We start from the raw sequence: 18,047 nt of genomic DNA, 5'->3' as shown, positions 1-18,047 counted from the left end.
AACTGAGATCCCCACCCATGGGCAGTTACCACTGCGCCTTCACAGCCCAGGCCGGGGCTGTGCTGGGGGCTGGATAGGATGGGCAGGCACACCCATGAGTTGCGCCACTCTCGCCTCGAGCTGGCATAGGGGATCAGTCACAGAACGCCTGATCTCACTACGCACCACAGACCGGACCCTATGGAGGGTGAGTGGAGGCTCTCCTCCGGCCACGCTTGCAGAGGGGGATGAGCCCCATCCCCTGCAGCGCTTCCACCTGAAGGTGGCACAGGGCCACCGGAGGAGGAGGTCCTGGCCTGGGCACTGGTGCCAGGTGCACTCGCCAGCTGAGGTGGGAGAGGTGGGTCCGCTGGAACCCGCCTTCCCTGTTGTCCTATGTTTAGCAGTATTTTATGGCATTTTGGGTTAGTAACAAACAACACCATTCAAAATTAGTTGTAACAGCATGCATCAGTATTCCCATTAACCAAACACCCATGAATTCTGAACATTGAGCAGCAAGCATAACACATGCATATTTAGAACAACAGTGCACATTCCAACAGCATGCAGGGTTGATTGGTGGCAACAGGCCATCAGGTTTGGATATGTGAACAGGGCACATGCATCAACGTACATGCAGATATGTATGAACCAACAGGACAAATGTCCATGGGAATTAATTGTGAATACACATACCCAGTTTGGTGTGGAATGGCATAATTTGTGAAAATAGGGTAGGGTGGAGAAATATTACATTAACAACTTACACTACCTATACATATACTGTACATTCCTAGTAGATGCAGATATATATCCCCTACATGTATTAGTACAGTTTCCTGTATGTAACCTTAGGAATGTTGGTGATGGGGATGTTACTGCTACATTAATATACATTCCATTTTTATTCATATATGTTCATATCTGGCTGTGTTCAGGTACAGCATCCTGCTACATTTGATTTATATGGGTCTAGACAACTGTGGATGTTCAGCATTTCATACAACCATACTATCTCCATAATGCAAGGGTACAGCAACATATCCAAATTGTGGGACGGACACAGTCCAGGTTCTGTACTTTATTTAAGACATTACACTCTTTGGTTGTGGCTGTCTCATTCATTTCATATTATGTAGTGACTGCAGTATACCTTTATTCCAGACTTATTACAGCTTTCTTGGTAGCTTCAAACTGTCTTTCTCACACTCTCTCACTTATTTTATATTTACATTTCAGAATGGTACTTAATTCTAGGCTTTATTAACATTTATTACTGGGTTACAACAATCCTTTCCAGCTGACTCACTTATTTCATATGGCAGAATTTACAAGGATGTATTCGACACTTGTCTATCCTTTGTTGATTGATTACCACTCATTTTCAGGCTGAAGCAGTTATCTGATATTACAATACAGGTGGAAACTCTATTTGAGACTTGTTTAATCTTTATTACTGGATTGCAATACACTCTTTTCCAGGCTGCATCACTTATCTAATCTTACAATACTAGCAGAATCTTTATTCTAGGCTTATTTCACCTTTATTACTGAGTTACAACAATGAACTCTTTTACAATCTGTCTCACTTATATTCTATAACAATACCAGCTAAATAATTACTAACCTGCCTGGTGGCACAACCTCAGCAGCCTATCAGCACAGGCTCGCTGATTCGCGGAACGGACACCTGCAGCTGTAATATAAATGAAGGAATATTGGAACATGCCTCTCCATACTATAGGCTAGGATAGCATTTCTTACATATGTAATTACATGGATACTTACTCAGTAGTGGGGCATTGGGCATTTGGCGGGCCTCCTGGATCCAACGGTTCAGTTGGTCCTCCTTATGTCGCTTCAGGTCTGCATGGTGGTGACGGACCTGTTCACCAGTCCTCGGAATGCCTGTGGCACTGGTGAGATCATGTGTCAACCGGTTCCACGCCCCTGCCTTGTACGCTCTCCATTGAACCTGGCCCTGCATGAGTTGTGCTTCATGATCATGGACTAGGAGCCAAACCATATATTTTGACTCCTCAACACCCCACCTTTGTGCTCTAAAGCGATTTCCCTCTCCTGCACCTGCCATCCTGACTGCAAATGGGTACCACAATCAGTTATGGTGTGTATTCCCACCTATGGGGCTTATATATGCCGGTTTTCCTGCACTTATCTCTGATTGGCTATTTTGGATATTTATCAGCTTAAAGCAAACCTGCTTTGTCATGGTTCTATTTTCATTCATTCCTATATATATGCTAATACTGTATTTCTCAGTACAACTGTCATGGCTTAGTGGTTCAGTACGTTGACTATGGTGCACAGTATCCTGGGTTCGACCCTTGGCATTGCATTTTTTATTTTACTACTGTCTAGACAGGCTAGGAGGTGTGTCTGTGTAAAGGTGGCTTTGATACAGCTTGCCCAATGTTGCCCGCAGGTAAGCTGGTTGGCACGCTGCGCAGCTCTGCGCAAACGGCTTACGCTGGGTAACGTGTTATTTAGCTATGAGCACTCATATTACGCTGGGTGAAGCACTGCTGAACTACGGGCACTCATATTAAGCTTGTTAAAGCGCTGCTCACCTCCGGGCACTCGTATGCAGCTTGTTAAAGCACTGCTCACCTACGGGCACTCATATGCAGCTTGCTAAAGCGTTGCTCAGCTATGGGCAATTATAATCCTTTTTTTATAAATTATTCTGTCGGATTTCTTCACAAATACATGGCCCATTTCATTACATTTTACTTAAATTATAGTTTATATATATATATATATATATATATATATATATATATATATATATATATATATATATATATGTCAGGGGATTGTTTCATACTTATTTAAATAAAAATGGTGAATGATGTTGTGGGGGCTCGAACCATGACTACTTCCTCTTTGGCCAACGTCTCTACCGCTACGCTATTGCTACTTGGCTTAATTTGCATATGTAGATCTTATATGCTTTTCAATGTCTGCTAACTGTGGCTGAGCGAAGGGCATACCCGCGCAAACGAGCGCAAATGCGGGCAAACATTTTTGAAATTATAAAAAAAAAAATGAAACTGCTATTTTTACGTTTTACACATTTTTCAGTAGGGTTTAGTCTGTGGGGATGTGTGGTGTGTTCCTTGACATTTCTAAGGACTCGCTCGTGGGTGTTTACTTTCAGGCCTCTGACTCTTCTGGGGGCGTGTCCCTTTGCAGTACTCGGCATTCGGACACGCCCCCTACTTTCCTACATGGACCATGTTAGCCTAGGGTATGATTCAGCATGCCCTCATGAATATGCATGGCATGCTGACGTCATACCGTTCAACTGCAGCCTTCGAGTAAGACATATTAAGTCTTACACGGAGGTTTCGTGAATCCATCCCATAATAATACCCTTATTAAAACAAAACAGTGCACAACTAATCTAACACTAACCTAAGCTATTCTACAGAAAAATAAAAACAAAATTGTCATAAATACCTCAGTTTAAACCATCCCAATTTACCACAGAACTAGAGTTAGAAAACTAGCTTGGAGAATTACATCTGTACTGCAGTTAATAATGTGTGTATTTACTATAGTCCATTGAAATGTGTGGACTACTTAAAAAGAATAAAAAAAAGAACAGAATATATTTGTTTTCTTCATTTACATGTTACTTTTTTTGTGCAAATAATATCATTGCTAATCCAAAAGTTCCTGTTTGACATTTAGTTTATGTATGTATTATTGAAGTGTACCTCCTTTAGTTAAATACAGCATCTTTACAATGAAAAACTTGCCATTTGCTTTTAAAAGTCACCAGAAGTAAGTTCTTAGATTGCATTTGTTTTTCCTCAGGCTCGAAAGAATAGAGAAATTGCCATTTTGCAGAGGAGGATTGATGAAGTACCTAGCAGGGCTGAGTTAACACAGTATCAGAAGAGGTTTATTGAACTGTACGGTCAAGGTTTGTAAAAGACAATTTCCTTGCTTCAGCATATTCTTTGTTTACTTATGGACTTTTTAAAGTTGGTCATTTATGAAATGCACAAGGTTTTGAATTAAGTGAGCTCTGAAAAAAATGAGTTAAATTGGCACGACTAGTAAAAAGTCGGTCCTGAGATGTGTTTGTGAAACCATAACTTTTTTGAAACATAGCTAAATATTTTCAGTGAAGCATATAAAATGCACTTTTTGGCTAAAGCAAAATGCTCCTGGAAAAACAAATACCACATGATTGCTTTTATAATCCACACAGGCATTTTGCTTAAATGAGTGTATTTATTCCTAATTTTTCAAATAGAATGAACAGTGAAATCTTCATGCATTGCTGTAACTGGTTTTATTGACTGGGAGCCTTAATCTGTGAAACAGTATGCAGTTTTACAGACACAAGTCAGCTCATTTATCTTACTTAGAGCTGTAGTGTGTTATTTAATATTTAATATTTTTCTCTTTAATATATATTGGCTGCCTCCTTTAAACCAGTACTCCTGCCTAACGGCAAGGTGTTCATTACACAATATATTGCACTGTTTGATAGTTTAGCTTTGTTAAATTGTATACTTATTTAACTTTTTTTGCTAGCATAAAAAAACAAAAATATTATTTTTACATTGAGAATCAACATTAAGATTGTTTTAAATCATGGCTGTTTTAAAAATCTAAATTCACAGTGTGCACCTGTGACTCATGTTATGTTGCATATGGGAGAAAGATCGTAGAAGTGGCTTACAGTGATGGTTGTTTATATGCCATAAGTGAACTAAAGGCATGAGAGGGTTCTGTAGTGATGTCAGTTCTGATGTTGGAAAGGAATGAACTTTCTATAGAGGTTTCTTGAAAACCCACAGACTAGAACCCGCTTTCCTTGTGAAAAATGAATTTACAGCAGGCTCTTAAAGGTTACATTTTTGACCTGTTAGGGTACGGCTGCAGTTCGTATATGCATTCCCCCATATCATTCATTATTTGGGCCATTTTTTTTTACATTTTATTAAGCAGTGGCAGTGATGTCACATATGACCTCAAGCATATGTGGTGATGCAACCGTTAGTGTTTGGCTGCATCCTCACACTATGCCTTCAATGACATCACAACAGCTAAGGGTTAACTGACATCAACATAAGGAAACTGTTTTTATGATGGATATAGCAAAGCCACGTGAAATATATTTTACTAATTAACAGGAAGAAAAAGCATGTAAGAGTTGTAGGTACTACAGGTTAAGATACAATAGGTGAGATATGGAACTGCAACAACTCATACTATAAAATGTTCTTTAGTGTTGGCTAAATGTCACTGTTTTGCATCACATGTATGATCAAAACATTACTTGACTGTTAAGGGTATTTTAGAATATTTTTTTTTCTAGATGCCCTGAGATTCTGTTCAACTAGTTTCTAAAACCGTGGTAAGAACTGCTATAGAATGAGTCATCACTTTATTTTTTATAGGCCTCAGCAAATACAAAAGCTGGAAATGATCTAGAAATGTAATACTAAAGGAACTACAGGTTGTCATGATCTGGCATATTGGAAATATTAAATAAACTTAAATTGCACACAGTTGCATGCAGATTGTTCCATGGAGACAAGATTATGGTCTTCAGATGTTTCAAAAATGGCTCATTAGTAAGCACAAGTAAGTATTACCTTCTTAATTAACCCATAGTCTATTCAAAATAATATCTGCTGGAAATTCAGCAATGAAATACAAACCTTAAAAATAATTATTTTAACATCAGATGTCCTGGGTTATGGAATTCACTTCATTTGATTGGAAACAGGTTAATGCAATTCATTTTAAAAGTACTTCTGAAAAGTGCAATGTGAATAGAGTGTGTGATCCCATACACAGTTGGATGTAGGCACCACCATTAATTATTCTAAGAACATTCATATTAAGCTCGATGCGTTTAGAGTTTTTGATCCTGTATACAGCTGGATGTCTCATGTCTACTGCTACAAGCACACTGAAATATTACATTGTAATTTCTTATGGCTTAGTATAGTATCAGGAATAAGGCTACTGAGTAATGCAGTACTTTAGGGGTCAATGTCCTTCACTGTGTTCCTGTCAAATATATCTGAGTTAAAAGAGCAACAGGGTCCAGGGAAGTAAATAGTGTGGGAAGAAATAGCCAGGGAATTGTTATGGCTAGGTTTGTATAGGCCCTAGGGCCGATAGCCTAGTACCAACCTATAGATCAGTCCTTTTGCTGATGGTACAAAGATGGATGCACGCACGGTGGAAGAGTCTATGAAGAATCTTAGTCTAAACATGTATGTAGAAAAGTGGCATTTGATTATTATTACAGACACGTGCAAGGTAATATAAAGAACTTTGGCTGCAACAATCCTGTTATGAATTATTGTTGGGGGGAGGGTTGTGAATGAGGGCATCAGAAAAGGAACTATTAGTGGTGAACACACCTAGAAGTTGCAGACAGTGCCAGGGTATTTGCTTGGGAGACAGGTAAATTCCATTTGATCTCTACTTGTGCCATACTTACTGTGCTACAAGAGTGGACATAAGAGAATTCTCTTTATTTGAAGCCTTTGTAATTATTTTGCGTATGTCTTGCAAAAAAAAAAAAAAAAAAAAAAAAAAACAGATAGCTGTAAGAGTACCATTTAGATGTTTTTTTTTTATTATTATTATTATCTTTTTAAATATTTCCATTTTGTTTTAAATGGCGAAGACTCATTAGGAACTTGACTAAACTGACCATTTGGGCACAGGAGAATAATATGTTGATAAATACATCAAAAACTAAGCATATGAGATTTGGAGACATAAAGTGAAAGTTGAATATTTAATACAGCACACAGTGATTGAAAATGTAGATTAGTTTGTGGACCTGGGTATATATGGGTAGATCCAGCTCTGAGCTTTTCTAATCATGGTTAATATTGGTTATAGAATTGTAGGTTGTATAAAAAGATTTATAAAGTCTAGGAAATCAGAAATGATGAAGTTATTGTTTGTTAGTTACATTAGACCCAAACCTGAGTATGGAATAACAATACGGAAACCCTATAAGAAAATAAGCATGAGTAAACTGGAAATATACCAAGGGTATCCATGGATGTGAAAATATAAGTTATTTTGAAAGACTAAATATCTGAACTTGTACAGTGTTTCATATAGATGTGTCAGATGACACCTTATTCAGGTATATAGGGCATATAGAGGCAACTACCTATGAGAATGTTTGGGGTTATCAAAACATAGAGAGAATCATCAGACAACCTATGTAGAATATTCTGTAGGAATGAGAAATGTACTAATTGGTTCTGTGAGAGAGTAGCTGACGCATAGAATAGACTACCAAATTACATTAAGGCAAGTACTAGTTTAGATATTTTTAATAACAGCTTGGACGCTTATTGTGGGAACAACTGTTGTGGTATATTGGAAGACTAGAAGAGTATTGTTGCCCGTGCATTGTGTTAGTTTCTTAAGATGTCTTATTCGTCATTACTGTTTACTGACCTTGTTTATTTGTAAGTCAAACCTTTCTGATAACCACTGTGTAGTTGTACCTAACATAAACACAGCCCACTGTGAATTATACAGTTGGATAGTGTGGTTAACCCCCCCCCCTTCCAGTTCTCTTATTTTAGAGCTCAGTTTCAGTAGCTGTGAACTACAGCCCTTTACTGGTCTTTGTGCCCGTTCTTTATATGACAGGTAGAGCTGTTCTCATGGCATTAGTCATCTGTACCTTTATTTAGCTGAGTTTGTATTATAAGTGTACCTGATTTTAAAAATGATCAGTTTCCCCAGTTACAGTTGTGCTGTTTCTTTTTATTGGCTTTCTTTTGTAAAACATTGTATTTGAAAGAAGTGTTCAGTTCATATTTTTACTTTTGTAGAATGTAATACATTAATTTTAGAAGGTTAATATAGCTGATCTCGCGCATTCCATTCTGTTTACTGCAGCCACAAGACTAGTTAGCCACTCGTAGCAGTTGCTCAGCACCTTTAAGATTGTCCCAGGCACTAACCAGTCTCCTTAAGTCGTGTAATGTACCATACTGCCCTTGTCATCTGGTCTTATTTGCTACATTTGGGTGCAGCAGTGAGATGTCCTTTTTGATGTCTTGGACGTTCCTCCCCTCCCCCCTTAAGAAAAGTTTTTCCATTGAAATATCAAAGTTTAGGTCAGGTATTTTCCACTTAGAATGTTTTTAATAGCAATCATTCTCTAGCCTTTCTACTTATCCTTTGGTTTAGTCCAATCCTCACTGACTAGTAACCATTTCGTATTTTATTGTAGTTTGTTGTAGACGGGCTTGTTGAGTGGATTTGGGGGTTTAGTCATTCTTGTCTGTTACTGTTTTCTTGAACTGGTGCTTGTTCTTTTTTTATTATTAGTCAGTATGGTATCATGTCAAGTTTTATAAGATTTATTTATTTATTTATTGACCGAGAAAGTCCACTGGGCCCAACAATCCATTTTCAGTGGAGGCCTGGGGAGAAAAGCTCCATACAGTCACGGAAATGTTTACATAACATCTGCTTAAGTTTGAAAGTCAAGAAAGTTTTTACATAATACAAATTGAAGTAGATATACAAAGACAAATACATATTATAGAAGTATATTATACAAGAAAATAAACCCAGTGTGTTAAATTTTTAGTAATTCTATTTGTATATTCTTATAAGTAAGAATATTGTTTAAACAATAAGATGTTAATAGTATGGGCATACAATTCTCCTTCAGGATCTGTACACAATTTGTGTTGCATGCCTGAGTTGGGGCATTAGCAGAAAGTCTGGGTCCATATGTTAAAGAGGAAAAATAAATTGATTTGGAAATCTTTTACCTTTAGAGACCAACAGGGTATCCAGACTTGAGGTTTAAATTGTACCTTACCTTCCTGATAAGGAAAGGGTCTGCATCTTCTCTTCAGAAAAATAGCTGTCACTTTATATTGAATTGATACCTTCTTGGGTGATGCTTATACATTCATCCAGATCTTTTTGCAGTCCCTCTTTTCATTATGACTCAGAACAACAGATACCGGCACTGATGAAGTCTCCTGTTGAAGTAAATGTCCTCTCTTCCCCCTTCAGTCTCTAGCGTGGCAAAGAACATTCCATTCCTTAAAATTCTGCTTCTTCCACAGGCCGTAGCCTGGTGCAGTGCATTTCTGAGATGTTGGTTCTACCAGTGATTTCCAGATCAGTAATAGTACTCCTTCTGCATCTGTAATCTTGGCTCTGAGCTTTTTGTTGCTAAAGGATATTAAGGCATTGGGCATGAACATCAACATGCTGGCCCTGGTATTGACTCTGATTCCCTTGGGACCATCAGTTCAAAAGTGTTGGCAGTGGCGGTCTCAGCACTGAAACTTGCCATGACGCTGACCATGTCCTCAGTGCTTGGAACCAGAATAGCCCCTTCAGCATTGAGTACTTTGGTACTCACCTGAGATTTGGTACTTTCCTCATTACCAAGGATAACTGTGCCAGTGGGACAGGATCAGGGGCAAATACCAAAACAAGCGCAAACGTTGATTTGACCCACTGTCTATTGCTTTGGCCCCATCATATTCTTTCTTTAGGTGCAAGAGTACAGAATGTTGACTCGGGGGACAGATCTTAGTTTTTTGTTGAAAATTCTTTCTTTTCCTCACATTTTGATCATTTCCCATGATAATCCTCAGGAAGAACAAATTTAAGAAGTTCTGCACCCCAGGTATTGGCCAAGAAGAGGAGTGTTCCCCACTATTCCCCAGTGACCTCAAATTTGGGAAACATTGGAATTAGTGAGACAGCAAAGGGAGTAATGGCCAGCTGTCAAGATGGGGTTGCGGAAATCTTGCATGAGGCTTTTTGCTTCATCCCTGACTTCCTGGCATAGTTTCCACTGTAGATGACCTGATTCTGCTGATAATGCAGTGAATTTAGCAAAAGACAGATATGGGGAAATATATCCATATGAGGTAGATCCTGTGGACACCCCCAGTTGTAAATGTTGGAGTAAAAATCCTGTAGACAATTCAGTTTTAGTGGCTGCAACCCTTGGGAAAGAGCCCTTGGAGGACAGACCCATGATCCAGTACCTGTCTGGGAGTTCAAGGCACCTGGTCCCACTTATGGAAGCATGTGTACTCCTCAGGCAGCTTTTCAGTCAGGGACTTGAATTATCTGACAAACTTGGTAAAATTTCAGCATGCTCTAGCGAAGAAAACATTTGAGACACTGAACAAGTTGTCACATGAGAATCTCTTAGAGGAAAATTAGTTCCTAAATAGCAACTTCTTCTAGTATGAACAACCTCTCCACATGGCTGCTGCATATTATAGTATGTGGAGCAGCCAGAGCAGCTGGGTCAAGCATCACGCTGGCCTACTTGCCTCAGACATTAATTTTCTGGATATCTGAACCTTCCTTGTTTGGGTTTCACATGAATGAAAAACTGCAAAAAAAAGTGAGCAGGAGGGTAGAGCACCTGCTATTGTTGGAATAAACGTTGTATCTCCTCAGGGAATGCTTTTACATAACTACAGGAGAGTCCAAAGCCTATAATTTGAAGAGTCACTATCTGTCCTTCAAACAGTATCCTAATAAGCACCAATGTGTCCATAGTGGTTTCCACAATGGACACTATCCTAGAGGCAGAGTTAGTGTACAAAGCCAGGGATTCCATCACCCTCTTTCCAAAGAGACTTGAGGGTTGGTTCTCCCTGCTCCATCTGGTACGGTTGCCCATCATCCAGGGGACATGGATCAGTGAGATAGAATCCATTGGCTACACAGTTCCCTTTATAGCCCCTCCATGACCAGCCTCTTCTGTTCCAGGCATATCACCCCATCAAAAACAATCACCTGAATTACAAGTAACAAGCCTTGTGTTAAAAGTACTCATCCAGGACATCCCACCAGCCCATAAAGGATCCAACAATTATTCAAGGTCCTTTTTGATATCCAAGAAGATTAAAAACCTTGGCTTATACTAGATCTAAGGAGCCTAAATTAGTGCTTAAGAAAGACAAAGCTTTGTTTTGTCATGCCTCAGTTGATCCTTCCATGACTGATGAAGAGAGACTTGATGTGCATCAGATCTCCAGGATTCTGTTGAATTCCTGCTCTAAAAGTTTAGAGACAGTTGATTTCAGTTCTCAGCCCCTCCGTTTGGTTTTACCACAGCCCTCAGTATTCAGCAAATGCATAGCAGATGTATCTGTCATATCAGGCTAAAGGGATTTTGTGTCTGTCTTGTATCTAGATGACATTTTGCAGCTGCTACAGTGACTTATTCATCAGAGAAAGCATCAGCACACAACAGATGGTCATGACTTTGAATATATCCATGAATACCAGCTGGAGCTGTCTGAAGCACAGAAGTTCATATGTTGCCATCTTGATATCAGACTCTACATGATCATTTTAACAACAGACAGAATGATCAAACTTCACTAAGTCATTTGCATTCTCTTAACATCCCAAAAGCCCTCAACCCTGTAATGTCTCAGTGTTAGGTTTGCAACATACAGGTCAGCACTACTTCATTGGATGCTCAACATCCAGTGGAACCAGAAATCAGATCTGTTGTCTGTTGCATTTGTTTAAAAGAAGTTTGTGAGCAGCATGGTCTTTGGTGGCTTCAGCAAGACATTTCGTAGGGCTGTCCATTTGTCCATCCCTACCACTACTCTGACTGTCACCACAAATGCATCTCTCCTCAGTTGGGGCATTGTTCAGGCACACACAGTCCAAGGGACACAGTAACAAGAGGCCTATTCTGCAGATCAGTGTCCTGGAAATAAAAGCAGTCCTCTTAGCATTGCAGATTACAGGACTCTCTCCCTCAGGGTGCAATTTCCATGCACTCTGATAACATGAAAGTGGTTTGGTTGAATATAAACATGGCAGAACTCATTTCTGTCCCCTCTGTCAGTTATTGATGAGATTATAGGAAAGGACCAGGATGATGCATCACTTTCTCATCACAATGCGTATTCACAGACAAACCAGGCTTCTAGTGGACAAGCTCAGTTGATGCTTGCTAATGTTTCACATGGTCCCTCAAGCAGTCAGCAGTGAACACTGTATTCTACTGCTGGGGAAGGCCTTGCTACCACCAGTTTGTATCCCAGACCATTGCCAAGTTCAGCACCTATTTCTCCCTGATTCCTTCACAGAGACAAGACACACACCAGACACCTGTGGTTCACCAGTGGCCTCCAGGATCTTTTTTATGCCTTTCCCCTGTTTCCACTCATTAAAACAAAAGTAAAGAAAACAACACTGCACAAGGCCAAAGTCATCATTTTAGCTCAGTTTTGGCCCAGATTAGCATGGTTCCATCAACTGTTGTCTTGCCTGTTAGTAGACCTTTGTGAGATCTAACATTTCTCTATCTCACCTGACTCTATATTACTTCCAAACTAACCACAGTGTCTCCGTTTCCATTAATGACCAATAATGAATTATTCCCTTCATTAGTAGTCCAGGCCATTGTGGCATCTCAAAACACTACTGAGAAAATATACAAAAACAAGTAGAGTAAGCATTCCACGGACACAGTAGAGCAAGATTTAGGCCCATACTTTTCTCCATTTCCAACAGTTGCACAGTTTTCAGCTGACATTTTTGACAAAGAATATAGTTTCTCTGCAGCTAAGGTTCATTTACTATACATATCTGTAATCTGTCAAGGTATGACATCCTTCTTAGCTTTCTTAAAAGTGTGCAAGACATTCTTGAAGGAGGGCTTCAACTTCCTGTTAGGGAGACCTTGGAATTTTAATTTTATGTTGGAAATATTGACTTTATTGCCATTCAAACCAGCACCTACAGTAAATCTCTAATTTGTATCATGGAAGGCAATTATTTTTGGTGAGAGTGACATCTGCCAGAATTTCTGAACTTTTGGCCTTGTCTTCAAAACTCATACATTGTGTTTCACAAGGATAGGGCTCTATACAAACAAATCCAGATGTTATGCAGACGTTGACAGCTAAGCTTAACCTTAATCAAATATTAAACTTACCCATTTTCTTTTCTCAGTATTCAAACATGGAAGAGTATTTGTTTGCATTAAGTGTCCCTTAACAGTTATGATGTTTATCCAGACAGAACAAAAAAGTTAAGGAAAGACCATCAGGAGTTTTTTTCTTAAATAAACTGGGGCAAAAGGCTTCATAGGCCATTCTGTCCAGGTAGCTATCAAACTGGTCGTTGTGCCAAATACAACAAAAACTTACCAGATAAACAAAAATACATAATCTGCCTGAGCTGTGGTTACATCACACCATTTTTATAAAACTTCTTCAGTCAGTGATATGTGCAGGCTGTGACATAAGCTTCACTGCATACTTTTGGAAGGTACTATAAAGCTGGATGGTGGTATTTTATCTTGATACCTCACAAGAGGTTGTAGCTGGGGACTGTGTCCCGTGATTGAGTTCTTCCTGAATTGTGTAAAGTATACAGACGTACTTATTTGTAACATTATAGCTTCATGATCCATATACACCCAGTTCTGCAACACTGCCACTTTCCCCTTTGTATTTCTTCTTAGTGCAGAGAACTGGAAGAGTGGGCCAGAGGTCTTTATTTAGTTGGAGGGCCTCATGCATGTTTAGGGTGTAACTGAGCTGCAAAGAATGCAAAGTATGATGCACTTGTTTGAGTTGGTTCACGAGTTCTTAGGGCATTTGTAAGTTTTAAAGGTACCAGGTGTCTGCAGACTGCAGCTAACCTGTCTCATAGTTGAAGGGGATGGATATGAATCATGAAGATCTGCCTTAATATAACTGTAATGCACGCACACACACACTCACACACATATACATAACTTATCCACACCCCCACCAGGGGCAGCAATATCCTAGACCTGGTCATTACCAACATGGGCGAACGGTGTTCCACACCAGAGGTCCATTCTTCGTTGGTCAGATCCAACCACAAGCTAATCACCCTCGACATCCACATCACACCCCCTCCCCCCATTAGGGAAACCACCATAAAAGATTTCTCCAAAGCCAACTTCACACTTCTTAAAACAGAAGTGTCAAACTTCACGACACCCATGCAGATGGACAATAGAGGTACGACTGCTGAATCCTACACAAATGCACTTTATAAGCACTTACACTAGTGCATGGATTGTGCTATCCCTAACAGAACCAAGATGCTATCCTCCAAAAAAAGGAAACCAATCTGGTGGTCCTCTCCCATAAACAAACCCTACAACAGAAGAAAGAAACTGTTGCAAAAAAGAGTAAAATCCCAATAAGAAGCTGAGATCCCTCATAAAATCTTCCAAAGCTAGTTACGAAAACAAAATCACCACTGATTCTAAAGACAACGACAAAGCATTCTATAGCTACGTTAAGACTCTCAATGGCAACACTCAGATCTCCTCTGAGTTACAGCACAATGGCACTAAATATACAGAACCAACTGATATTGCCAACATCCTGGTAGATAGGTTCAGTGCTAACTTTACCCCCCCCCCCCCAAAGGGCCCATCTCTATACCGGAAGAATGCAAAGTTCCTGTAATCACAGCTGCACAGGTAAAAACCACACTCTCCAAAGCCAAGAACACAGCATCCATGGGACCTAACAACATCCCAGGCTGCGTTTTACATGAACTACAGAACGAACTGGCACCCCACCTAAGCACCATGTTCAGTCATAGCCTCACCTCAGGCTTTGTGCCCACTGAATGGCGCACAGTGGCAGTTATCCCACTCCACAAAGGGGGAGCCATCATGGACCCCAGGAACTACTGTCCCATTAGCCTGACGAGCCTGGTCTGCAAGGCCATGGAATGTATCATCATGGAACTTAGAAACAAAGACATTGATAATCTCCAAACTCTGGACCCCACCAGGTTTGGGTTTGTAAAAAGCAGATCATGTCTCCTAAACCTGATAGACTTCTTTGAAGCAGTCAGCAAAGCCGTAGACGAGAGTAAGGTGGTTCACACAGCCTATCTAGATCTCGCCAAGGCTTTCGACACCATACCCCACTCTGGAATTATAGATAAACTCACTAAAGTAGGTATAAATCACTATGTCACAAGATGGGTTGCCAACTGGATTGCTGACAGAACCCACACTGTGAAAGTAGCAGACTCCAAATCCGACTTCAGACCAGTGACAAGTGGAGTACCACAGGGTTCAGTCCTAGGTCCTCTCCTATTTGGTATCTATTTCTCTGAAGTACAGGCTAACAAAGTTCGCAGATGACTGCAAACTAAGAGCCATAATTGAAACTCCTAACTATGTGGACATCCTACAAAAGGGCCTCACTGAGACAGATGCCTGGTTTCAAAGCCATGGCCTCCAACTCATTGCCAAAAAGTGCATTGTCATCCCCTTTGGTAAAAACTCTGTACCCATAACTACCACAAAGGTGGTAATCTACTTAGTGTGATAAGAGACCTAGGGGCACAGGTGGACAGTAGTCTCTCCTTTGATAATCACATTGCCACAGTAGTCAGGAAATCCTTCTACGTGGCACACCTCATCACAAAAGGTTTCTCATCCAGGAAAAAAGAGGTCATTGTTCCCCTCTAATCGTCACTCAGTAGACACATTATAGAGTACAGCACCCCTTTTGGTATGTACCTTACAAGACATCTACAACAACTGGAAAAGCTGCAGAAATACCTCACAAAGAGGATTACTGGCCTCAAACAGATGGCCGTCTCAGAAAACTCAAGCTGTACTCCATTGCATATCGCCTACTCAGAGGCGATCTCTGCCTAACATACAAAGCTATGTGAAACCCAGAGTTGTTGGACATGCTCCACTTAAAGAAATCCCAATCCCTCTGAGCTACACGCTGTAGGGACCTAAACCTTGTCACCACAATAAACAGAACATGTTGGAGGGATAGATTCCTGTCCCAGAGACTTCCCATACTCTGGAACAAACTACCCATGCATGTCAAACAAAGCTCCTCATTAGCACTCTTCAAGAAAAAATCTTGATGATTGGATGGGAAATAGGAAATTCACCCCGGGATCACCTCTGTGGCTCTACTCGACCAGGGCACAGGAAAATAATTTTCTTGGGTGGCAAAAGAAAAGCCAGGGTACCTTTTTGGCTAGGCTTATATAGGCCCTAGGGCCAATAGCCTACTACCTACCTATGAACCTATGAAAGAGTATTTTGTCTTATTTGTGTTCCTATCATTTATTCTTCTAAACTACTTGTCCATAAAAAGAAACATTTTTTATTCCACTTTAGTTCTTACCGCATGCCTTTTAAGTATACAGTCAGAAATGCTTGCTTGAATATGGCATGTTTTACATGCCTTATTTAGTCTGTGTAAATAAAAACATAATTTAAGTTCAGCTCTGAAATCCATTATTTGGAACAGCAGTTCATAAATCATAGATTCAGAATAGTTGCAGATTGACGTTTCTTCAAAATCTGTCTCTGAAGTTGTTTGCTTCACTAATATCAAGGTTGACAGCTTCTCTTTCATTAAGCCTAGTCAAGCAGTACACAGATGAACTATTTATTCTCTTAATGGCCAGGATTGGTAGTTAGCTGTGTATTCTGTTTATTTTGGTTTCTTTATTAGGGAGATATTTTTCCCCCTGTACTTATGAGCATGCCGGGAAGGATCATGGCAATTAAATATTTTTCACATTTACTGGCTGATGGGTATAGAAGTGGGTCATAGTGCATGCCTAGCAGAGGTGCTGTGTTTTTGGATGGCAGTGTAAGTGCCATTGTTTCTCCTAATATGCAGTTTTCTTGTTTATGTATCTGATAATTATGTTATGGTCTACATGAGTACCTGGGCGTTCACTTGCAGAAACAAATGCCACTGCTGAACTCAGACCAGAAAATCAGTGAGGTTCTAGTTTACCTTATCAATCTGAAGTGACAATGCTTTAAAGATCATATATAAAGTGACAAAACAAACTTTTATTTTTACATAAAAAGAAGTGTTTGCATGCAGAAGGATGCATGCGAACACTCTTATATCAAAGCAAAACTGTGTTTCAAGCCACTTTTTTAGAAGATAAACATTTAAATAATCTTCTGGACATAGAAGTATAAAGAAGGCATGCTGTATTTACAGCATTATTAGTAATAATATGGGGCGAGGAGGTGTGTACGTCATTTTGGGGGACGGTATAATTGAGTGGATTAGTGTTAATGTTTGTGAAAAAATATTTAATTGCCAACCTGTTCATTTAACAGTTTGGCAAAGAAGTGGTTTGTTTTTTGCCAGACTTCTGTTTAGAACATCTAGGAAGATTTTATTAAACTCAGAGACATCATCTATAGGGAGAGTCTTTAGTGACTCCCAGTTAAGGAGATGTACATAGTGTATTAATAAAAGTGTCTTCAGAAAAAGTAGTAATGTGGCTGTAATGACATGTCTTGGGGCTTTTGCTTCAGTACTTTATGGTGCAGATTAGTAATTGAGCACTTAGTCTGTCTGACAGAGTTCCATGGGATGATATTTTATTTGGAAAGGATGTTAGGGTCCAGTTGAGGGTTGATTGGTTATTGCTTTGCTATATCTAGTTGGTGTGGTTATATGTTGGGTGAATTTATTCAGATGTATATTTATTGGCTGGATTTTCAGATTGTATGGCTTGCCAGTCTATATTAAAATCACCCAATATTATGGTTTATGATGAGGGATTTTTGAGGAGGTGCAGCAGAGAATATATACCAGCATTTTAGCATTATTACCTGCTGGAATGTTTACACATTGCCTTGAGTGTTTATTTTTAGCGGGGTTAGGATTTCTGAGTTAAATAAAGTTGGCAGGAAGTGGAGGAAAAGGTATATACCTAGTGTGTTTTTGTAGAAAATAGTGAAGCTGCCAGCTTTATTGTTGACTCTGTCTATTCTGATAATGGTGTAGTTTGATACATGACAGACACTTGGGCCATTTATTACATTGAACAGTTTATAGCTGGTGTGCATCATTTTGCAAGGAGGCACAAAGTAGAACGAGTTTTCTTTTATTTACTCAATGCAGACAAAGAACAAGATAAAAGTATGAAGTAACTGGCTTACACAGTGTAATCTAAGGGTCAAGGGAAAAAAAGGCACTGTCCAATTTGGTAAGTGGTCCTTA

At 39.6% G+C, this 18,047-nt stretch overlaps 1 protein-coding gene across 1 annotated transcript in view; it reads left to right on the top strand.

Moving 5' to 3' along the window:
• CCDC93 (coiled-coil domain containing 93) overlaps positions 1–18,047 on the top strand; it is a gene marked incomplete in the record, with an annotated part of 1,282,969 nt that overhangs the window by 934,245 nt on the left and 330,677 nt on the right. The window contains 1 exon segment of the mRNA XM_044074979.1: positions 3,823–3,931. Coding sequence (XP_043930914.1) covers positions 3,823–3,931 — 109 coding nt within the window.

This window comes from Protopterus annectens, chromosome 6.part0 (genome assembly GCF_019279795.1).
Source record: "Protopterus annectens isolate FY-2018-M chromosome 6.part0, PAN1.0, whole genome shotgun sequence".
NCBI lineage: Eukaryota > Metazoa > Chordata > Ceratodontiformes > Protopteridae > Protopterus > Protopterus annectens.
Note: the sequence above shows the minus strand (reverse complement) of the source record. Positions and strands in the feature narration are given on the sequence as shown.